The sequence below is a fragment of the Rattus rattus genome, chromosome 1 (assembly GCF_011064425.1).
Source record: "Rattus rattus isolate New Zealand chromosome 1, Rrattus_CSIRO_v1, whole genome shotgun sequence".
Taxonomy (NCBI): domain Eukaryota; kingdom Metazoa; phylum Chordata; class Mammalia; order Rodentia; family Muridae; genus Rattus; species Rattus rattus.
This window is the reverse complement of record NC_046154.1, coordinates 268224039-268248851: the sequence shown is the minus strand read 5'-3', so window position 1 is coordinate 268248851 and position 24813 is coordinate 268224039. Positions and strand designations below refer to the sequence as shown.

General features: G+C 43.6%; 1 protein-coding gene across 1 annotated transcript in view; it reads left to right on the top strand.

Moving 5' to 3' along the window:
- Nell2 (neural EGFL like 2) overlaps positions 1-24813 on the top strand; it is a 307008-nt gene that overhangs the window by 124357 nt on the left and 157838 nt on the right. The window contains exons 11-13 of the mRNA XM_032885482.1: positions 9761-9852; positions 13020-13122; positions 22499-22627. Of these exons, the coding sequence (XP_032741373.1) occupies positions 9761-9852; positions 13020-13122; positions 22499-22627 (324 nt within the window). The remainder of the gene's footprint in view (positions 1-9760; positions 9853-13019; positions 13123-22498; positions 22628-24813) is intronic.

Genomic DNA, 24813 nt, shown 5'->3' with positions numbered 1-24813 from the left:
TAAGTTGGCGCTCCTGGACATGTGTACCATTGTTCCCTAAACCTTGCTGATACCCCTTGACAATAGGGAAGGGGACTTCTTACTTGGCAGGAGGTTTTCTATAACTTTTCCTCATTCGAGATTTGACCATGCTGTCCACATCTTATGAACTGATAAGCTTCTCCGGTGTCTTCTTTCGTTGGCTCTCTTCTTTTCTTTAAACTCGGACTGCACGAGTTTGCTTTTTAAATTTTTGCGCCCAGTTATTCTTTCTTCTGTCCAGGGTCCTCCTGCAGAGCCCAGTTAATGTTGTCCTCATCCAAGTAGTGTGGCTATGTCCACCATAGCATCAGTCACCTACCAGGACCCCATAGTGGAGGAAACTGACTTCCTCTGCTTCCTGGTAGCTGTCAGCTGACTGTAACCACTGCTGTTGTGAGTCCATGAATGCAACCGCCTGTTACATCCAGAGCCACTTCGACAGTAGTCCTTCTAGCACCCCCGCCCCCGTTCTTACCATCTTCTGCCTTCTCACCCCATATGAACCCTGAGCCCTGAGCTGGAGGAAATGTGTCATAAGTGGACAAGAACTTCACAGTAATCTACTCTCTGGGTTTTGATCACTTGTGCTTGTATTATTTTTTACCTCCAACTACTGCAATGAGAGGCATCCCTGATGAGGAGTGAATGCTGGATTAACCTGTAGGTATGAGGCTAAGTATTTAGAAGGCAGCTGAATACTGTATTAGCACAGCAAAATGATAGCACTAAGTTCTTACCTCAGGTCTAAGACTTCCATATCCGCAGGTCCTTCAGAATGAGTTCTCTTCCGTTGAGTGCACCTGACATCTCGTTCCGCAGCTCTCAGTTACCCCTCAATATATTCATGTTGTACCTCTCAGAGAACTGCACCTTAAAAATGTCCTCCCTCTACAGCTGCTTTGCCAGCACTGACCCTGTTCATGTTTTGCCTGCCTGGGATCTTCCCACATTGTTTCCTGAAGTACCAATGTGTGTGGCTTATAGCCATGTGGATCATGCTTTCCAGTGCACATGGTATTTGTGTCCAGTTGCCTCATTGTACTATCAGAACAGCACAAAGCTAAAAGGTGTTGCTATTGTGGGAAAAACATTTCCCAAGATTAACTCAAAGAGCAGATGTTTTGCATTTTGACTGAATCTACTAGATATTCAATACCAAGCGAGCATACACAGAAGTGTTGTCAGATGGTTTCCAATTCTGGCTTTGAAATATTTGACAATGTGCAAATTTCCCCTCTTTATCGTATGTGTTCTACTTTCCTTGTCAATGAATGTGTCACCTCTTGGTTATTTCTGTTCCGTTACGCTAACGGGTCTAGGTACTGACACAATACTGTATTAGCTTCAATTCCTTATCACCATTCATTAGAACTTATTTGTTTTTAATCATCTGAGTCCTTAACAGTTCTTTAAATTATTTTTTTCTTAAAATTATCTCTTTTATAGAATGCAGACTGGAATAGGGGGTTGAAGGATGGCACAATGCTTCGTAGCACAGGTCGCTTGGTTTCCTGCAGCCAACAGCAACACAATACTGTCTGTAACTCCAGTTCCGGGGGATCCAACACCCTCCTCTGGCCTCAGTGGGCACCAGGCACTCAATTAGCACACAGATGCACACAGGCAAAACACCCACACACAGTAACAAAACGAATCAGAATAGTAATGCTTGTTGCATAAAAATAGTTCTAGTTTATATTTTAGCTTGTAACCTAAGGAATTTTGACATTAATAACTGAATTAATGTCGTGCATGCCTATGTATTTAGTGTATGCATGCTTACAAGGGAGACGGCATAGTGGTGTTGGTCCAAGGACAACCTGGAGAGTCAGTTCTTTCTGTTCACACATAGTTTCTGGAGATTGACCTCAAGGCATTAGCCTTAGTGGTCTCCAACCCGCTAGCCATCCCATTGGTTGTCATTTAACTGGGCAAAATTAAGTTAAAGTCAACCCTGCCGTCCCCAGTCCCTCTCGCCCGTAGCTCACTATAACCTTTGATCTTCTTCTTTAAATACTCAGTTTTTCCAGTGTATAGATTTCATAACCCAAAGGCTGATCTGGGCACAGTCTAAAGACTTCACAACCCAAAGGCTGATCTGGGCACGGTCTTTTGAAATTTTCCTCTTGTTCTATTCTGGAAGTTATTTTTGTTCTTTTCTACTTCCTGGATCCTCACTGGTGCTAGATTTATGATATTTCAGTATCTGTTCTCTTTTTGGGAGAATAGACTACTGACCTAGATTGAGGCCCCCTCAGATCCGTATCCTTTAAGCTTGTGGAAGCCTGGTAGGTGCTCAGGTGGGAAAAGGGAGTTGGGCATCGCCTCTCAGGATCTGTGTCCCTAAATCTGATGTTAGTTTTGCAAACAAGTAAATTCCCAAACAATTAATGAGATTTAGTTAAAGGAAGCAATCATGTATAATTAATGAATTTGTGAATAATTTAAGCACCCTGGAACTCTGTTCTTCTTAAATAGCATTGGCTCATAAAAATTGGGGGAGATGGGAGGAAACATTTTCTCATGGAGTTGTCCAATTATAGACATGATTTGAGTCTCTTATAAGTGATGCCAAAAGCTTGCTACCGTATCTTGCTACACAGATAAAGGAACACACCCTTCTCTGTTGCAGATGTTTGGCTTTTTTTTGGGGGGGGGTGGTCTATGAGAAGCAGCCTGTAGAACCTTTCTAATTAAGACTCAAACTCCAAAAAGTGAGACTGAAGGAGAAAATTTGTTTTACTTATTTTATCAACCTGGAAGCTGAAAGAGCATTTACCTACAAAAAAAAAGTTTAAAGGAAAAGTGAAAAGATAAGAAAGAACCAACCTTAAGGTTTAGTCATGCAGGGTGGTACTGGGTCTCAGGAAACTGAACGGGGAATGAGACTCGGTCCCCCTTCTCAGGTAGAAATGCATTTTTAAAAATGAACAACTGAACAGACAGAAGGGCTGTGTGCTCAGCACCACAGGCAAGATTTAAGCATTGTAAAAGGGCCCAGAGAGATTAGCTCCTGTCAGCTATTGGATAAACCTTTAACTCTGACCATGCTAGGAACTGACAGCAAATAAGTTCAGATTACAAAACAGTTGGGCTGTGCAGAGCGCGCAGAGCTGAGCTGGCTTTTCCGATGACGAAGCATCTGTGGGTATGTCTGTTGAACGCGCCTGCCCCTGCATGGGTTTGTTGTACATTCTTTTATCAAAAAAATAACAAAGCACAGATATGCATAAGAGTAGTTACTGAGAAAATTTCCCCTCCAGCCAACTGCCTTTGGACATCACCAACAAATGGCTCCCACCATCTCACCACGGAACAGCCGCCAGAGCTCCTGGTGTGTCTGAGGAGGCTCCTGAAAGAAACCCAGAATTCAAACCTTCTTATGAAATGCTACCTCTGATAGACCATGCGTTCCACCCAAAGATTATCCACCCTTGGTACATTCCAAAGGGATTTTAAAGAAGCAGTGAACACCACAGAATCTCTCCCCTGAGTCACCTCTACCAGCCTTTGTGTCTTTAACTTTTCTTTCTTGGTGTCTCTGTTTTTCTTTTCAAATTACTAGTATTTTTCAGTTTTTGAGATGGAAATATAAGTGCATCATTTCTTCCTCCCTACTCCTCCAACCGAACCCTCCCCCACACTCCTCCCTGCACTCTTTTCAATCCACGGCCTCTCCTTTTATGAATTCTTGTTGCATAATGTATGTGCACGTATAACATATTCCTAGGTATAACCTGCTCAGTCTGTATAATGACACTCCTGTGTGTGTTTTCAGGGCTGACCATTAGGGATCGGATGAGCCATTTATCCAGTGCGGTGGGGAAATCTATCTCTCCAGGTCTCAGCATGCCTGAGTGGCCTGTGGTTCTCTGGATAGGGTCGAGGCCCCGTGAGCTTTTCCCCATCCACCTTGGTGGGTCCATCACTGTTGTCCTTGTCCAGCTCATGTTTGGGGGGTGGGGGAGGTCACGTTGGTGAGACTTATGGGTGCAGCTTCTGACCGCAGTAAGACACAGACCTCACAGTCAACTCAGATCCTCTGACTCTTATCATCTCTCCTCCCCCTCTTCCGCAATGGTCTCTGGGCCTTCGGTGTAGGAGTGTTTTGTAGATGGCTCCACGACTTCGCATTTTGAGCGGTTGTGTTTTCTGTCATGGTCTTGTTCTATTGCAAAGAGATGAGGCCTGAGGACCACTGTCTTTAGTATGTAGAATGTAGGATTTAGAATGTACTTCGAGATTTTTGTCCTTTAGGAAGCTCTGGTTGTAGGTTCTCCAAAAACCATGACCTCACTAGACCTCTGTAGCTCACTAGGCTTCCAGCCACAGGCAGTGTTCACTCTGAAGGTGCTGGGAAGTTGAAATAGGTGACATGTAGTTTCAGTCTACCTATTGTAAAGAGAAACCAAATACGGAGCCAGCGAACAGACTTTAGATGTGAAATATGACTTACCCTTCTGATTATATATTCTAAAATATTTCAGTTGGATTTGAGTTTTTTTCTATGCCAGATTGTGGAAGTTAATTTGAAATTCACTGGGGGAAATTATAGTTCGTAGCTCTGCATTAAATACCAGTAAATCAGGATTTTATTGTGCAATTTCAAATTTTCACAGTTTTACTGGCTTCTTTTACTTATCTGTTTCTCAGGCTGTGGTTATCCGTCATTTCCCACTTTCTAACAACTGACAACTGTCACTTCTGCCTCAATTTTGTCTCAGGCCTTTCCAAGATGCTATTTGCTTTGTCCTAATGGGTGGGAGTAAAAGTAATTAACATGAATTACTTTTGCAGGTTCCTCTATAATTATGGTACCAGAGACTGGAATGTATGGTGTGTACCATAGCTTTGGTAAAATGTATATACCTATTGTGATATCACCCTATTGATTTTCCCAATGCTCTCATGAGTGTTGCTAGTTAATTCTGAACAGGTTGCGCATGTGAAATTCTGGCTGACAAAAATCGCATAATTCATGATCCTAACAGCACTCCTCAGAGTGACACGAACAGCAATGATAGTGACTGTGATAGGTCACAGTCAGAGGAAGCATTGCCACTGATGTGGGCCAACTGCTGTGACCTCTTCTGACTTCAGAGGGGTTAGCTGCTTCATAAACAAAGTGAAATGGCTGAATGACTGAACACATCTTAGATGATCTGTATATGGAGATATATGGAGTTTCACTTTCTCACATCGTAAGCTACATGCAATACAACGGTTCAACATGGATTTTTAATGTCATAATCACAGCATCATGCTTCCAACAGTTAAAGGATTTGAAGCTTAGGGCTCTAGGCTGAGTCACAGGGAAGTTACTGATGTATATGCACTCAGACACACTTCCGGATCTACAGTGACATTAGGAATGAAATGAAGGCTTTCTGACTATAGACCCTGGCATGCAATTAAATTAAAACAGAGCTCACTGATGCGAAGTTCTAGGAAGGGAACTTGTGTCCTGGCAGTTCACTGGGGAATGGCAGATGCCCTTCAGTTCTGGGAATCTGGATCTGGTCTCACACTGCAGAATCCACAGCCATCCCTGAGACTTTCAGACTTTCATGGGAAGAACTTGGTTGAAAACACAATATGGAACTCATTCACCTTGGCTCCTAGGTCTTCCTTGGCTCAGCGTCCAATTTTACCCTCTGGCTATCCATCAGAACCTACATTAAAAAATAGAAGTCTGTGTTCTTTCTTCAAAACTCGTTCATTCAGCATTTTACTCTTTCCTGCTCTTCTTTGTGTCTCTGCTTGTGAGGAGACCTCTTAAAGGTCCACAGTGAGCAACCTTTCGGAGCTCTTTGTCCCCAGTTCCATTGTCTCTCCTATTCTGAATTCTAGAAGCCTGGCTTCTGTGGTTGACCTCGTCCAGGCACTGGTTTTGTGTGCATTCCCCAGTATGAGGCCCTGGCAAAGAACTGGGTGCCTGAGGGAAAGAACTGGCTGTATTTCCTTACTGCCTCTTTCTCTGCACTAGGGTGATCCTGGTCATTGCCCAGCTCCTAGACAGCCGTTCAGCATAACTCAGATCCACTGCCCTGAAACCTTTTCCTCCTCCCCTGGATGAGACACAGTCAGCGATGACCTGCTGCGATCTAGAGTCTGGTTCCTTGGTTAGCGTGTTCTTCCTCAACCTCTGTCCATCTGTCACTCTTCCCGGGTCGATCTTTCCGTCTACTTTGTTTATCATTTATGAGTTCTTTCCTTGTAGAATATCAGTTTGAATTCTATTGAAATGAGCCATAGGTAGGGTCTGTCTGTCTGTCTGTCTACTAAATAGCAAGGCAGGGGTCACAGCTCATTTATGTTGGAGTCCTGGCACCTGCAGGGCACAGGCACGTCAGAGGAGCTAGGGCACGGTTTCTAATGAGCTGTAGATGATTGTGTTCTACTTCACTAGCGTCTTTCTGAGAAGCCCCAGACCCTTTAATGTTGGTGTTTAGATTCATGCCACCCATGTTTTCAGAAGTCTTTATAGCTTCTCTGAGTTTCTTTGCTATTTCTTTTACAAAACACAGGAAAAGCAAATCCTGTTGGCACCGTGGATATTCCACATAAATATTGAAGATCAGAGTAACTCATCAAAATCCAAGTGAGGAAAGAACTCACTTTGGGTTCCCCCTAAGCCAAGCTTGGCATCCCTGCCTGTTGCCTGAAAGGGAGTACAGTCACTTTGTGCTTCCCTCTCTGCACAGCTCCCTTAGGTGTCCCATTGTCCCACAAGTTGCCTATTTGTGTCTCTTGAATTGAGAGTTTTGAGCAGAAGGTCCATCCGCTCTGAATGACTACTCAATTTTTCTAAGAAATTGCATGAGGAGAATTCACCCTTGTGATTTCACCCAGTTTCCTTTCACCTCTGTTCAACAAAGGCCACAGCACTGTGATATTTTTCTACTCCCCGCCCTTGGAATAAAAGAGGCTGCAGCTACCGAGTCTTGCAGTAAGCTTAAAAACCTTGGTGCTGAAGAGACGTTAGAAAGCTTCGCCTTTCATTCGCTTATAAAATGCAGCATGTGTAAGTGTAAGCGGATGTGCAGTAGGTCAGATCCTGGAACATTGAGTTTATGGGATTTACTAAGAAAAATAAACCAAACACTTTAAGTTACACACTGAAGAAATATTTAGCAGTCAGTTGCGTTTATTAAGTAAACACATATGCTATTTCAGTCTATAATTTGACATACAGTGTACAACTGACATATCAGTTGTTTCATTTTAAATATTCATGAGTGAGCAACTTTCAGCCAGCCTGTAACATAATTTATATAATTAAGTTGTAATATTTTTCAGCTAGCTCCCAAAAATTTATAACCAGAAGATGTATTTATGTAATGGAGTTTGTTATAGCTGAGTAAGGGGATCAGCTGAAGAATGGCTCTTTAAAAATCTGCATGTTCCCACCATTTAAATATATTCCTTTAAGTGAGCAGCTAAGTTTTAAAAGATGAAAATTAAATTACAAACTTTGGCATTAATATTTATATAATAATATCAGTCCAAATATGTCTGATTTCAATCTTATCAATTGCCATTGACAAGTTATGTTTTTAAATATGGGAGGAAATATAAATCTCAAAGAGCAAAACAATATTTTTGATTCATATAGGCAGAAGTTAAAGGAAAGATAGGCATTGACATTGTAAGTCGCATGGAGGAGAAGGTGAATTTATTAAAAATGAAGAACAAAGTGGTAGAGTCTGTCTGCATCGGACAGTCATGTCCATCTGTCCCTAAGCCAGTTCTGCATCAGACAATCATGTCCATCTGTCCCTGAGCCAGTCCTCTTGGGCTGGATTTGCATGCCTAGGGTGGGGTGGAGTGGGAATGTGTGCATCTATGATGGGTGCTCTCAAAGAAAATGGTGCAAAATTGCAAAGCAAAATCAGTTGAGAGTCTAAGACCCGAAGCCAGATAATGATCCTAAGGTCAGGCCACTCAGTGTGGGGGGAGCCCAGGGAGCTCAGTAGGGGGGGTACCCAGGCCACTCAGTGTGGGGGGAGCCCAGGCTGCTCAGTGCGGGGGCGACTCAGGCTCTGACCAGACACAAGTAAATATGTGTAGTGTGAACTGATCATTTCAAAGTAAGAGAAACCTTTGTTATTTCAATTTTAAGTAGTTTGCAAGTTTCATAAAGAAATGACTAGAAATCTGTGCCCCTTAACTATTTACAGCATACGTCCAAGTTTCTGAGTTGCATTTAAAATTTTTCTGCCATTGAGATAGAAGCAAGGTGGGCCCATATTTATTAATTCATCCCAATATCTTAAGTGGGGTGTCTCAACTCACAAATATTCATGTAAAGTAGTGCAGACTAAAAGCCATAAAGCTTACATGCTCATGTTGAAATGAAAGGGGCTTCCTTATTTGCCCTAAAATCCTGTAGCATATTAAGATGGGCCAGGCGGTTGTTGCCACCCACGTGCCCACTTAGGGTTCTCAAGGAGCGAGCCTGCCATCAGCCAATCAGATAGCTGCAATCTTCGTTGTTTTTCCCCTTTTTATTGAAAATAGAGCTTTTCTCCTTCTCCTCCCAGTTCCTCTCCACCTTCAATCATCCACATCTATCTGTCCCCTTCTGTCTTTTATTACAAAACAAACAGGCTGCTAAGGAAATTAATATGATCGGATATAATATAATGTAATATGTTAGAACAAACACTAACATACAGGAACAGGACAACACAAACAGAAGGAAAAAAGCCCAAGACGGGTATGCAAACAGAGCCCTTGTCTTTCCCAGTCCATAGGAATCTCCTAAAAACATGAAACCTGGAGCTATCATATATATGCAAAGGACATGTAGGGTAAAAGGAAAGAAAAATATAAACAAGTGGAATAGAAATAAAAATCAAGATAAAACGTTTAAAATCTGTAACACAGTTTGAGACGAAGAAAACTCCAAAGATCCTATTGGATTCATTTCCTGTTGGCCATCCACTGGGCTGTATCTAGTCTACCCTTAAGAGTAGTTTGTGTCCCTATGGAGTCCCAGTGGAGAAAACAAAATGTCCATTTGCAAGTGGTTCTCCACTGGAGATAACTTCTGGGTTAGGGGTGGGACCATGAGCCCACTTCTCCCTTCAGCTCCAGGACTCTATCTGATGCAGCCCTGTGCAGGCCATGCACATGCTACCCCAGTCTCTGTGAGATCACAGATGTATTGTTCCTGTTGATCCTCCATCCTGTCAGTCTCTTCTCCCACAAGGCTCCCTGAGCCATGAGGAGGGGGATTTGATAGAGACACCCGCTCTCCAGTTGAGTGTTCTGAGGTCTTGACTGTTGTGGGTCTCTGCACTTGTCCCCAGCTTCTCTGATGCAAGGGGAAGCCTCTCTGATGAGCTAGGCACTGACCTGCTGCCCTGGCCAGCACCTGTTTTCTTCCTTTTTAAATTTGTGTCTACTCATTGTGGACTGAGTTTCACGAAGGTGTTTTCATATAAATATGTCATTTCTATGTGTTTTAAGTGTATGACACTTAAAAAAAAATCAGCCTCCGAAGGTCCTTTCCAGAGTCCTAGCCTGGCACCTTGGCGTACCTTGTTCCCCCTTTGTGCCTCTTCTGTCCCTCCCAGGTTAATTGGTGTGGCACTAATTAAGGTTTACATGGTCCTCACAGGAGACTGAGGGTACAGTTTTAGTGACTGAGTCGTAAGAGAAGTGAAGTAGTAAGGAAATGGTCTGCACATCCCTGAATCACGTTTCCTAACAAGACTCTGGTGTCTCTTTAAAGCCACCTGCCAGTTCCAGGGGCGGAGCTACTTTGAGGGAGAAAGGAGCACAGTCTTCTCAGCTTCTGGAATGTGCGTCTTGTATGAATGCAAGGTAAGCTGGCTCCCGGGGGCCTCCCAGAATCACCCCGCCTATGTGAACACCGTGAATGTTTCTTTACAAACTCCCCTCTAACCATGCTCCTTTCAAATCCTAACTCAAAGAGAAAGTCAGACTCTCGGTGACCATACAAATAGGAACAAATTTCCATGACCTTTTCAAGCATGTAACATACTTGTTATTAAAACAACTTTACAACAAATAAAAAGTTACTTGGTCAAATGAGTATTATGGAACTGAAAAGTTTCAAGTTCAAATCAACTCCTTGATCGCTGTTATGAAGACAAAGGAAAAGAGGATAGATTCCACTTGTTGACTTTCATGGTTTTGATTCTGGTGAGAAATATCACTCAACTAATGGAAAGTAAAACACGAAACAATCTAGTAAACATTGATTTCATTGATATTGATTTTAAATAGATCCTTGAAGCCAATCCTGTAGACTGTCTCTGTCCTGTGGAAGTTGGCATGCGGGGATGTGCAGAGCCACAGGAAATGGGGTTGGCTTTCCAGGCACAAGGTCAAAGAGCAGAAGAGCACAGGAAAACACCACACCGGTCAAAGCTAGTTTTTCATTTGAGCTTTAAATTCCCCTTTGAATGTCCCTTGTGTGTGGATTTGACAATCTAGAGATCACATGTAGTATTAAAATCTAATATAAATAATTTAATCCGATTGTGTCAATAAACTACTAGCTATAGAATTACTAAGGGCTGGGGAAAAGAAAGTGCTGAAGGTTTTCCCAGGATATCTGAGGTTTCCAAGGAGACACATTTCTCTGCACATCCATCAGAGAACGTGTGAAGATAAGCCAGTCAGATGTTGAGAGGCAGACCTATGTCAGGAGGGACTGGGGCTGTGGATTCTTGTCTTTATAGTGTACCCCAGAGGCTTGCTTATTTATTTATTTACAAATTACGTCCCCATGATGCAGTTCCTCTCTTAAAGAGGATCAAGTCATAGGACCATGCCTGCAAATCACAAGCTCCTGTCTCCAGATGGGACCTCTTCCGGGAATCCCCACCCCATGCTATTCCCGCTAGGGCGAGTCTCGTGGTGGAGCCTGATTTGGGGTTTGCTCTAGTCATTCCAAAACGAGAAAAGGAAACTAGCAAACAGTGCTGCTTGAAGCACACAGACACATTCTGGTTGGTCTCTGCATGTGACCTCTAATTCTAAAGTATACACTGTATGTTTGAACCCCTGAGGCATTTGATGCCTCTTAGCGTTTGTAGATTTAGTAACGTTGATGAGACATTTAAGCTAGGACAGTTGCTTATGTGGTGCTAAATATGCGTAAGGTAATCCATTGTAAATGAGCCCACTTAGAGTTCTAGATACAGGTAACACTTCAAGTGCTCAGTGTTCCTCAGGTGAGTGGTACCCTTTGGTTTAAACACAAGTTCATATCTCCTCTCCTCTCAGCTCTGTGATGTCCAACAGGAGTGTGAGGCACAAAGATGATTGGTTGAGTTCAGTTTTCGGTATTTAGTCCATATATCTAAAACATCATTCAACTTGAACTTTTTTAAAAAAAATAATTAATGGAATATACTTTCCATTCTTTGAGCAATGCCTGCAAAATCATGTTCATTACAATGTCCCAGATCATGGCTGTGGACTGGATGGCAGAGCCCTGTCAATTATCCTGGTTTTGTGATTCTTGACTAAATTCTTGGCATTAAGGTCCTCCATCGTCTCCTTCTTCTTCGGGCCCCTTAGCTTCTGTATTCACAACGTTAAGTAACCGACAGGCTTGCCACGTTTCCACCATCTATCCTGCCAACTCCAGGGCTTCTTTGTTTTATCATCAGCCTTGTGGATTTGAAAATATGTTCTAGGGGGCTTTGGCTTTACTAGGTGCAGAGACCAATGTCACAGTTCTGAACATAAGAACAGAGTCAAAATGACTGCTGGAGCAGAGGAAGTGCTTTGGTTTAAACACAAGTTCATACACGCTTTATACACGTCTTCTCCTCCTTTCTTGGAGAGACAGTGTAATCTGCATATATAAGACAGGAAAAGCAATTATTGGAATTATCCTCATGAAAGAGGCTCCCAGTAATGTATAGAAGAGAAAACTCACACTATTGAGCAGCAGTGAAAATGGAAGCCTGTATCCTCCTCTGCACCAGCAGCATGGGGCACTGTCAGATTCCTTGATGACCAGAGATGACAGTGCAGAAGAAGCCAAGTGTTTGTTCTGGGGTGTGGCTCCTCCAGGTGTCCGAAAAGTAGATTCTATTTTTCTGTCTTCCAAGAGTTCTTCATCTATTTGGTTGCTAGAACTTCCTGATCGTGCGGACGATGTTACATTTATTTTTTTTTTCATTCAAGAATTCCAGTTGTGTGCCAGGAAAATATCCTTAAACGTTGGCCTACAAGACACACATTTGACCCTCATTTTCATGGTGGTTTTGAGCAAGAACACATCAGTATTCTTTACAAATTCATCTGTGAGTCAGAAAGTGTTTCCTTCCCTCCCTTCTCCACTCCCTCTCTCTCTGTCCCTCCCATTCCTTTCCTGTGTCTCACACACATGAAGCACACACACACACACACACACACACAGAGAGAGAGAGAGAGAGAGAGAGAGAGAGACAGAGACAGAGACAGAGACAGAGACAGAGACAGACAGATACACACACATATACACGTACACATTGGGTCTTATTGTGTAGCCCTCATTGGCTTGGATCTTGCTAAGTAGACCAGGCTGACCTTGATGTCACAGAATTCTGCCCCCCCAAATGACAGATATGTGCCACAACACCGAGCAAGACTCTTTTTTTTAACAGAACTTTGAAGCAAACTCATACAAAAATCCCAGCTTAATTTGCTGGTTTGACATGTGCTGAATTCAGAGTGTACTGTTACTGTAACCCAAGCCCCGTCTTTGCTTATGCTTGTCACTATATTTATAAATCTGCTGGAAAACGGATACACACTTCCAGGCTTACATAGGTATCTGGATGTTGCTGGCCTGGCTAAAGTGCGTTGGCCTCTGACACCCAGGCCCACTGGTCCCTATGAAGGCTTGCCAGATGGGACTTAGTGCCATGTCGGTATGATCCAATGCCCAAGGGGAGTCTGCTGCCTGTAACCCTGCAGCCAAGTTCTAATTGCCAACCTTCAGGCATCTCTTTTCTGTCGTCCAATAGGATCAGACCATGAAGCTTGTTGAGAACACTGGCTGCCCGGCTTTAGATTGCCCCGAGTCTCATCAGATCGCCTTGTCTCACAGCTGCTGCAAGGTTTGCAAAGGTAAGGTTTGATGAAGTAAGAGCACTCTCAGGCAAGGACGTGGGTGTGAGTGGAGTGTGCGTTAAATAACAAACTGGAGACAGAGACACCTCCTCATGCTTAAACTTACACACAGGCGTTAAAAAGTAACCATCATCGAAGGTGGGGCGGAACAGCATAGTGGCCACTAGATCCCAGGAAGGCACAGAGAATGGATGGCAAGATGGTTGCCAAACCCAGCGATGCAGGCAGATGGGAAGAATGATTTCTGTCTTCTGGGGCTCAGTAAGATCTTCGTGGATTACAATTAATTGGGTATTTCAAATTTCCTAATGCAAAGGGCTTGGAGCACTCCTAACACAAAGAAATGGAATATGTCTGAGGTGATGTATATGCCAATTACCCTACTCAAATCATTGTGTATCATCTGCATCTTATTGAAATGTCACAAGCCATCCCATAATAGTCACAATTGCTAGATGCCAATTAAAAACAAAAACACTTTAAAAGATTTATATACAAGAGTCATTGTAGGAGGATAATATAACTGATATGCATGAGAGATTTTGATGAATTATTCCCAAAGATTAATAACATTTTACCTGAATTTGTAACACAGTGGGAAGCCCTGAGCCCCATGTTGAATTCTAGCAGATTCTCCCAGGCATTTTTGCCATATGTCTGTACCTGTCTCGGGGTCTGACCTCTAAACCCGAGTCAGCCCACCACTGCTGGACACAGTTATCCTTCTGATAGGCTTGCTCTCATTTCCCCTCGGTTTGTTTCTCCAGCTGACCTACGTGCAGAGACAGACCGCACTAGGTTTCCCGCACCAGGTCCACTCCTGGTCCTGCATTGGCTCCACAGCGACAGAGGCGACAGGCTGCCCAGGTGCACAACACTTCTTTTGTGTTGCCTCTGACTTGATAAGCCTCGAGCCATAAGTACCCCTAGCACTTCAGTTCCTTGTACGCAAACAGCAAAACTATCCACAGATGTGCTGGGCTACCTCGGGAGGCAGTGAGTTCCCCTCCTAGAGATTCTTACATTTGTTGGTTCAAGCATTAAAGTTAAGCAATTATTATATAGGTTTTTAAGATTTCGTCATTTGTGAGAGCACTTATGAGACCTGTCCTGTGTTAACCTAGGTTATACATGTGTGTGTCCCCCTCCTGCTGCAGACAGTGCACATCTGGGAAAGACTGAGTCTCTGTACCTTAACCCTGGAGGGATGTCTGGGGCGTAGTCAGTGTTCACAGTGACGTATTTAGAACAGAGTAACATCCCATGCAGTGCACACACACAGAGACTGCGCGCGTCCTGCAGCTTTCAGAGGAAAAAGTAAATGGACCCTTTGGAAAACATATACCAGTTTGTTTCCGTTTAAGTTGCAGCATTACCAGGAAGGAGGGGGTGACATTTGGAATGTAAAAATAAAATAATTCAATAATAAAAAACACCCAAAACCAAATGTAAACATATTCCCACCCCCTCATTTGCACAAGTGGTGGGTAGAGGCCAGAGCACACTTACTGGGATTCCTTCCACCATGTACATTACTGGGATTGGTTCTCTCCTTCCACCGTTTTACTTTACAGGGATTGAATCCATCAGTGGGCTTGGCAGCAAGGGATTTTTTGTTTTCCATCCGATCCATCTTTTTAGCCTAAAGATTTAAAATAAAATCTCTGTTCTGCGTGTGGGTCTCTAGAAACTGCACGATGTCTTAAGAGCTGGTCTTCCCAGAAAAGAACTTTCAAGGTATCTGTTGGCAACTACAAACACTGCCCTCAACCAGATAAACAGTGCAGACCACTGTGGCTTTCACCCTCAGCACTGAGTCAGAGCCTTGGCAGAGCATGTCTGCAAGCTGATCAAACTCAACAATGCTCATTTCAGTCATTCATTTGGGACTTTGGGTTTGCAGCCTTACCAGAGCATTTTTGGCAGCCAGTCGTAGGTAGTATGCCATGATACTTCTTACACTTCCATGCAGACACAGTTAGTTAGGGTTCTTAATAAAATGTGTCCTGGGTGCCTTCTAAGCTAATGTAAGAAGGAACACACTTTATGGAACTGTAAACCATTGCTGAAGAGCAAACTTTCCTCAAACTCAGCACCTCAAGATAATGTCTTTATTGTGGATGTCAGTGTTTAGGTCAGAGACATTCAGGCAGGCTGACTGAATGGTTCTACTTCTTCAAATGTTGACTGGTGCCACTCTGTAATGTTAGTTAGAAGCTGGGCAGGACTGACTCTTTTAGGAAGGTCTTACTCTAGGCCTAGCATCTTGGTAGAAATGGCTGAGAATCTAGACACAGTCTTGTAACACAGTCACTGTCCCCCCTCACATAGCCTCAGGCCATTTCCTCATGCCTTGTCAGGCAGGACACCTGTCAGGCTAGTTTAATGGTGACTGGAGAGTTTTATGGAAGTCTGGTGTTAATACAGTATCACTTATCCCATATTCCATTGTCCAAGGCAACCAAAAGTCAGTCAAAATTCAAGGGAAGCAGGGTTAAACTCCACCATAGACAAGAGGAAAGTGCAGAAAACTTGGACATAACTGGCTTTAACTTGATGCATAACTGTCAACCTGACACACTCAAGAGCCCTCTGAGAAGAGAGTCTTGAGGGATTGCTGAGATTGGATTTGTCTGTGGACATGTTAGCCAGGGGATTATCTTGATTTTAAAATGCTATAGGAGGTCTCAGTCCTCTGTGAGTGGTAACATTCCTTGTGAAGGAGGTTGTGGTCCCTTGGAAAGCTAGCTAACCATGAGCTTGACTGATCAGGCAGCATTGCCCTGTGGTTCTCACTGTGAGCGAAAGGTCCTGCTGCAGGTAATAGCAAGGGGCCTGACTCTAAGTTCCTCTTGTGGCTTCCCTCAGTGGTGGACTGTGCCCTGGGATTGGTAGCCTAGTTAACTCTTTCCTTTCCTTAGTTGGTTTTGGGCAGTATTTCTGTCAAAGCAGCAGACACTACAGTACAGTAGTGACCATCCCCAATTCAGTAGAAGGCCTAAGGGGTTGCTCAGACTTTAAGTAAACATCACAGTAGTTAGAGTGGAGCTGGACAAGCTGTGCAAGAAGCCAAGCTATGGCCTTGGGTATTGAGACACAGTCTGATCACCTCTATTTCTGAGCATTAATATGTTTCAAAACCCAAGTGAAGAAATGGAAAATTAACCACAAGACATTGTTCCATATTTAAACCACTCACATTAAAAATGTGTTTACATAGAATGACAGAGTTTCCCATGAGTCCTCACTTCCAATATTGTGCTTTAATTGATAGGAAGTGGGGCTCATGACATCACTTTTTCTAAACATCCATGTTGAGTGGCCTACACTTTGCAGGTCAGACTTAAATACTTGAACTCAAATTAAAATTAAACGACCTGCTCCTGACTCCCTTATTAGTAATAGGGCCTCTAAATTGCCCAACCTTCAGTTTGTAATTCTCCTGCCTCAGCCTCCTGAGCAACTGGGCTTACAGACATGCATCAGCATATGCCCCTAGAGTTGGCCCTTCTTAAAGCATTTAGAACCCGAAGGATTTCAGGCTTGTCTGACCTCATATGTGCAGGACAAGTAAAGGATCTCCTGGCATTCTCTGATTTTCACATGAGAAAATCCAGTTCCCAAGTCTTAAATCTGAGTCAAATCTTTCACATTTGTTATGACAAATTCATGGAGAAATGGCCTCCAGTTTTGTGCCCCATGCCTAATGTTAAAGACATAGTGTTCACTTCTGAATGAACGTGTAGCTCAGAACTGGTTAATAGGTGTCCCAGAGGGCCATCATGTCACAAAACTCTTGTTCTTGTCCCTGAAATTTGGGCAGAATTAGAAACCAACTCAAACCCACTGTCCCCTAGGCCTTCTGCATGGGCAACCTTTGACAGCAACAGGCAGGAGGACCCGGGCACGAAGCCCTTCTCTTTACTGTTGGGAACCTTGGAAGGAAGTAGGCAACAGGCACAGACCAGAGCTTCTGCGATAGAGGAGAGATTCTTAGACATGCACAGCGGATGTGGGTTTATGTGTACATCCCTCTCTCTCGCCTTCCCCTCTGTTGACATTCCCACCCTCTCTTTACACGACTTTTTCCTGTTTTTCCCGCTTAGTTGGGGAGCGTGGTGGACATGGTGTGGGTTTGTCTCTTTCACTGTGAGTAATTCCTACTCCCCACGATATTCAATACTTTCATGACATTTTTATCTGTGTATTAGTAATAATATTATTACAATGGTTGTCGATATTAGCTTCATGGCTCAGCAATGGAATTTATACATTGACTGTAGTTGCCTCAGAAGAAGGCCAATGGCATTTAAATTCTGTCTTCTTGTTATACCCCTTGATCTACACTTTAGAAAACACTGGGAAATTTATTAGCTTTCAGACTACACATAGCTACATTAGCATTTTAATGGGCATTTGATAGACACCGAATTCTATGTCTTGCCCAGAAAATGGAGTCTGTAGACCCTGTCTTAGTATGGGTTTCACTGTTGTGAAGAGACACCGTGACCAAGGCAACTTTTATGAAAGATAACATTTAATTGGGGTTGGCTTACAGTTCAGAGGTTCAGTCCATTATCATTATGGGGGGAAGCATGGCGGCACACAGAAAGCCATGGTGCTGGAGAAGGAGCCAAGAGTTCTCCGTCTTGTTCCTAAGGCAGCCAGGAGGAGGCTCTCTTCTGTCCTTGGAGGAGTCTGAGCATTAGGAGACCTCAAAGTCACACCTACTGTGACACATTTCCTCCAACAAGGCCACACCTATTCTAACAAGGTCACACCTCCTAAAAGCACCACTTCCCATGGGCCAAGCATATTCAAACCACTACAACTTCCAAAATAGATAATAAACCAACTTCAGTTGATTTATTCTGTATGACTCAGAAGACCCAGCTCATGGCTGGAGTACCTCTCTCTCTCTGAGGTCTTGGGGCTACATGTGTTCTCACTGACATGCTTATATTTGTGTTCATGCTGCCATGGTTCATCGGCAGAAGAAAATGCTTAGTGTCCTCATGAGATAAGTACAAGTCCCAGGACTGAACTTCAGTGTCCTGCATTAGCTAGCATTGGAGAAATAATTTTGTCTAGGCCAGTGGTGTGCATTGATTGATGGGTCTTAGTCCTGTACAGGGTCAAGTCCATTCTCCTGAATGGATTTGGGTCAAAAGTCAGGGTGAGTGGGTCCTTCCAGAGGATTACTAGGTCTCTCACCACCTAAAATATGATAAGTCCATGCCTAATATCTGCTGTCAAACCAATTAGTACTCACCACAAAGTTACTGAATGCCCTCTCTCCTCATCTATCACCAGCACATAAACTGTTCTTGTCACCGATGTGCCTTCCTTTCTAATGGACAAATGCATTATTTTTATAGGAAAGTTTGTTCTTAACAGGAATGCACAGAGCTCCATATATACTTGCAAAGACAGTGACAGTGAGTGACAGAGACCTAAAGCCTAAAGTACAGTGGAAGAAAAGAGAAAGGCTGGGCTGTGTTAGATACGATCTCTGCTTCAGGCTCTAGCAAACGCTGGAGTCGGTTCTGTGCTATAGGTGTTAGTATCTGATGTTAGAGTCATCGGTACCAGATTAGCAGTTCTTGCCATCATCGCACATGCTATGGAGCCTGTGCATAGGAGATCCCACTGGAACCCTACACTTTTATAAGACAGGAGTCAACCGTAATTTCACAACTGATAAAATCTAGTGGCTGAGGAAGATGGATTAGCTTCCACAGACAGCATCTGCGCAGCCCTTTGTGGCAGAGATTGGATCTTATGGAAAGCTGGGTCTGCATCTCCAAAAAGCCCTGCACACACAACGCATGCACAGCAGCCAGGATGCAGACGGCACGGGCGACTTGCAGAGCAAGAGTCTCTGTCTGACAAGTGACCTGCTTCACTGACTCTGAATCCTCTACGCATTAGAAGATGCACTGCGACCCTGGGATTTCACTATACGGACTCCAACACTCAGAGCACCAAATGAACTCTGTGTGTGTGTGTGTGTGTGTGTGTGTGTGTGTGTGTGTGTGTGTGTAACAGATTTAAATACCTATTGATATCTTTTATAATAAATGGAGTTTGACTGACTGACAATTCTAGTTTTCACATTTTTGGGTTAATAAATAACCCAAGCATTGTCTTAACTTTTGTCTGAAAGCTTGAAAATGAGGCCACACTCCTTTCTTCTACTTGGAAAATATCTTGCTATGAGGAAGCACCTATATGTGTGTGCACACAGGGTCTGATGCTTCTATAGCGGCTCTTTACGTTGCCGATGTGGGAATGAACTCGGGATGGATTGGACTAAAAACGGCACAGCTCAAATAAGAAGGGACACACAGAGTGTCCTAGATGAGCTGGAGGATTCTTAGAAACGGGGAGGGTTTACAAAGTGAAAAGGCAATTGTTTGGAAATACACAAACTCAACTCCAGGAAGCAAAGGAGTTGAAAACTCACCAGATCTCTCCCATAGAGAGCCACAACTGTCTAAAACAGACGAGACACGGGGAAATCCAGAGATCTAACACTATACGGGCCCTCAGTTGTGGAGTTTCCTATGTACTCGTAAGACTGAATTATTTCAATATACTTTCGTCTTAATTCAGGTTAAAAAGAAAGGATTTTGGCTTTTAAATTTTAGTTTGATTATGTGTCAAGCTACTGGGATAGGTAGTAAAAAAATTATTTTACATGAAATCGTTTCCCATCAGGCATTGTAAAATGTTAATGAAATGCATTTTAAGAAATATGACCCTAATTTAGTTACTTGCAAAAGAAAGAAATAAAATGACCCTCAAAGAAAAGTTTACATTTTAAAATTTAAATTATGTCAATTTTTCTCTTGAGAATTTTGCTTCCAAATATTTAGTCTTAATCTTAAGAAGTTATATTATGAAGAGAAGTCAACTTTCTAAGTAATTTAAGGGGCATTAATAACTCTATTTTTGTCTTTATACACTTAAATGATAATTTTATAACATTCATTCTCCATTTTTCTTCCTCCTTTGAATGGCACTGTCTCAGGCCCATCGGCCTTCCTAAGGTCTATTAAATTGCACCAGTAATGTTTCATTGAAAGTTGGAGTAGAGTTCAATGTAATTCTGCAGTGGTATTGAAAATAGTCCAGGCAGTGAGTGATAGCAGTGTGCCCCAGCCGGTGAAAGTGGGCACCGACTCATTACAAATAAGGAGGCCCACTGAGATTTTCTCAACTGTGTGTGATTCCTGGCTATATAGATACGAGCTTATTTTAAGTCCTTCTTGTCCTCCGATAGATATGATGAAACCGTAAATTACCAGGCAGCTTGCAGCTTTCTCGGTAAAGTATGCATTAGGCAATTTAAAAATTTGTTGGATGACCCACGGTCACGTACTCTCCACTTAAGATGGATCCCACCACCCAGGCTTCCCATTTCAGCTTTTAGATACCATTGAGCAGGGCTTTCCACAGAAGGAAGAAATCGTCAGGAACGTCTGTGACTGGTGTCACTCTTTCTAAAAGTTCCATTTTTTCTTTCTCATCAAAAAGACTCTGGAATCTGTGAAAATCCTGTTATTCATAAAACCTTTCTTCTTCTGGGGTGGTTATACACTGCCATGCACATCTTCTGACAAAATTATATTTAAGTGATGTAATTTTCATTTTGAACAGCTTTTAAACAATTCCAAAATGCCTAATCTTCTTCATCCCTTAAATATTGTTGGGCACATTTCCCTCTGGCTTGATGGATGCTGAAGGACCGATAATGTGTGTTGACATCCTACTGTGTTAGCACCTTTACGGTGCCATTCATTTTAAGCTCAGTGAATCCTTGTTTCAAATCCGCAGAGAGCCATAATACGGTGATTAAGGACTGGGTAGCATTTATAAAGTCGATAACCAGAAAAGATACGAATGCATTTGAAGTAGAAATTAATTGAGTCAGACAAACATAAAGAATTGTTTTCAATCAGCAAATTAGAGCAGCTGTGGGTGCCTGCCTCAGGTCTGCACAGTACTGGGCATGGCTACTGCCAGGCAGAGAGAGAAGAGAGGCTCAGGTTCCTTCTCCTTAGGGGTGAGCTGTCTGCTCAGGGAGCAAGGGAGATTCGGGGAGAAGGGGGAAAGGAGGCTTTGTCTTCAGTTGTGTGGCGATTGGTAACTGCACACAGACGGTCCTGGTTAAATAAAATAGGTCACAAAACCAAAAGTCATGAATCTGAGAGAAACTGATGGTGGGCATGGTAGAGAGAAAAGAGGGCAGGTGACATGGGTAATGAGAATATATAATATACATGAATTAAATTGTCAATAATAAACCTAATAAGTCTTTAGAGTCCAGAGCTTAGAATAAACTACTTTCCTTTTTTGTTTTTCTTTTGTTTGTTTGTTTGTTTGTTTATTTGTTTGTTTGAGGCAGAGTTTCTCTGTGCAATATAGTGTCACCCTGGCTGTCCTGGAACTCACTCTGTAGAGCAGGCTGGTTTCGAGCTCAGAGATTCAACTGCCTCTGCCTCTGCCTCTGCCTCTGCCTCTGCCTCTGCCTCTGCCTCTGCCTCTGCCTCCTGCCTCCTGCCTCTGCCTCTGCCTCTGCCTCTGCCTCTGCCTCTGCCTCTGCCTCTGCCTCTGCCTCTGCCTCTGCCTCTGCCTCCTCTGCCTCTGCCTCTGCCTCTGCCTCTGCCGCTGCCTCTGCCTCCTCTGCCTCTGCCTCTGCCTCTGCCTCTGCCTCTGCCTCTGCCTCTGCCTCTGCCTCTGCCTCTGCCTCTGCCTCTGCCTCTGCCCTCTGCCTCTGCCTCTGCCTCTGCCTCTGCCTCTGCCTCCCTCTGCCTCTGCCTCTGCCTCTGCCTCCTGCCTCTGCCTCTGCCTCCTGCCTCCCTGCCTCTGCCTCTGCCTCTGCCTCCTGCCTCTGCCTCCTCCTCTGCCCCTCTGCCTCTGCTCTGCCTCTGCCTCTGCCTCTGCCTCCTCTGCCTCTGCCTCTGCCTCTGCCTCTGCCTCTTCCTCTGCCTCTGCCTCTGCCTCTGCCTCTGCCTCTGCCTCTGCCTCCTCTGCCTCTGCCTCTGCCTCTGCCTCTGCCTCTGCCTCTGCCTCTGCCTCCGCCTCCGCCTCCGCCTCCGCCTCCGCCTCTGCCTCTCGCTGCCTCTCTGTCTTCTGAATGGTGGGGTTAAAGATGTGTGCCACCACTGCCTAGAATTAACTCTCTTTCTTTCTCTCTTTTCTTTTCCCTTTCTCCTTCCTTCCTTCCTTCCTGTCTAATTGGAGGGGAACTGTGATCAGAATATTTTGTATAAAAATTTTTTTCAACAAAAAAGAAAAAATACATAAAGGACGCTGTGGAGCAGTTTGTCCTGTCAGTCGTATTTATCCTAACACGCTCTTCCCCCAGGTTACGACTTCTGTTCTGAGAAGCATACCTGCATGGAGAACTCGGTCTGCAGGAACCTGAACGACAGGGCTGTGTGCAGCTGCCGGGATGGTTTCCGGGCCCTCCGGGAGGACAATGCCTACTGTGAAGGTAATCCCTATACTCACGTGTAGCTCGCCTGTATAAATCTGCTGGGACTACTGCATGTGAAATTTATTAATTTCCCAGGTTGTCAAGTTGATGGGCCCATTAAAAGCAGGGAGTTTAATCTGAAGCATATTAATCAGCTAAAAATAATTATCTTTCAAATTAGACTTTTTCAGTATCTGCTAATAAGCCGATGTGGCCGTTCCTTGAATTAGAACAATGTCTCCACTGTGAAGTTGCCTTCTCTTTTCCACAATTAGATATTCAGTAGCCCACGCATTGCCATGATCACCATGGCTCGCAGTCAGGATCACGGTTGGGCTTTCCTAGACACCGAGGTGTAACAGAGGTGGTCGATTACCAGTAGGCAAATTGTCTGCAGCTACTTTCGTTTGCTGCTGTCTGTAACCTCAGTGGTTATTTGCGTGCTCTATTTTACTTAGCAAATGGACCCAATAGAAAATATCATTTCTTGCTTATTTGGAATAAAACCTCTAATATTCAAAATAGTTTGCTCTCTCACAAATGCAACGAGTGATGCATATGCAGCGAGGGGCCATGCAGTTGTTTGTCTCCAGCCTTGCTCCTGTAGACTCCCCAAGTCCCTAAGATGCTGGAATTTACACTTCTGCGGGTCTCCTATTTAAACCTAAAGCATTAATGGGTTAATGTATAGCCAAGGGAGAACACTGATCTGATGGCATTGGGTACTTGGAGGACTTGGTTCCCTTTTACCCCAGCAGCTATCAAGCTCACACCACAGGTCACTCGAGGTAGAGAGTGTGTGGCGACAACAGCCTCTGTTCATTCCTTTGAGAAGCTGGCTCTGGGGAAACCACCTTGTACTTTTCCCCTTGGAATTAGGTAGATTTTCTCTGCATGAGAATTGGCACTCATTTTTAAAGCTGCCTTTGGATCAAGTATTTTCTTTAGTGCTTCTCATTCCGCCCTGAAGGGACCTTTCCACTTATGCAGAAGGAAAGATTCATGGCTTTCCACTCCCATTAATAATGCAAATTTATTTAAAGTTATTTTAACAGATCTTAGGTAAGGAATGGATTTTTACTTTGTGATTTTTTTTCTTACTGAACAGAGTTGAATTTTCTTAGCAAAATTATCTATTTCCATCATACTAGATAAGTATATACTCACCATAACATGCAATGAGCTCTCCTGGCATTATTAGCGTGCACATGTAACCAGTGATGCAAACACATATGCGACCAGTGATGCTAACACATGCGTCTTCTCGAACCTAGGTTTCTGATCATTCTTTTTAGCCGATTCGTGTGTTAAGTGTATGTGTGCACTTACGTAATAAATATTTGGTGAGCATTCCATATCTAGCAAGCACTTTTCTATGCACCGGGCAGTAAATGGTGAGCAAAATGATTAAAATGCATGCTCAGGAACTTTAAGTTCTAGGAGGAGAATAGAATAAGCCAGTAACCATGGAGAGGATAATTGCACGGAGAGGTAAAGCTCAGGGGAAGGGAGTGAAACAGATGGTGGGCTGGAAGTGCCGGGACTCATGTGAGTGGGATGCTCAGCCTTTGAAGTGGCCATCTCTCGGGTCTCTTGATGAGAAGGAAACAACTTAGAAAGACTTGGGACCATGAATTCCAACTAGGAGGAACAGCATGTGGAGAAGTCCTAGTTAGAAGCAAACTTGGAATGCTGGAGAGACAGAGAGAAAGATGATGCCATGGTAAGAGCAAAGTAGGGCTTTTAGTTGAAGAATCAGCTAGGGCCAGCACACGTAAGTGGTTTACAAGGACTTCAAGCCATGGTTTCAAGTAGATATTCTTGTACTTCTATGGGATAGGTGATGAACCGGTGGCAATGCGGGAGAGGAATTGTATATTCATGGTGAGAACAGGGAAAGGCTGTTGTAGAAGTTCCGGCAAAGATGGCCTGGCCTAAGTCAGAAAAATGACAGAGGTGGTGATGAGGGTGAACACATTGACAGTGCATTTTCAGAACAGAAGCCAACAGTCCATGCAGATGGTTTATAATGGCGGAGAACTCACAAAGGCCCCCAGGGAGTCAGAATTCGGAGGTTAAGCAACACATCGATACTGTTGCCATTTATAGAGATGGGCAGCAGACCGAGAAGCTAGAGATTTAAAGGCACTCTCTGCTTAAATTATTTTCAATTTTGTTCCCCTGCAAGTTAGTATCCACATAAA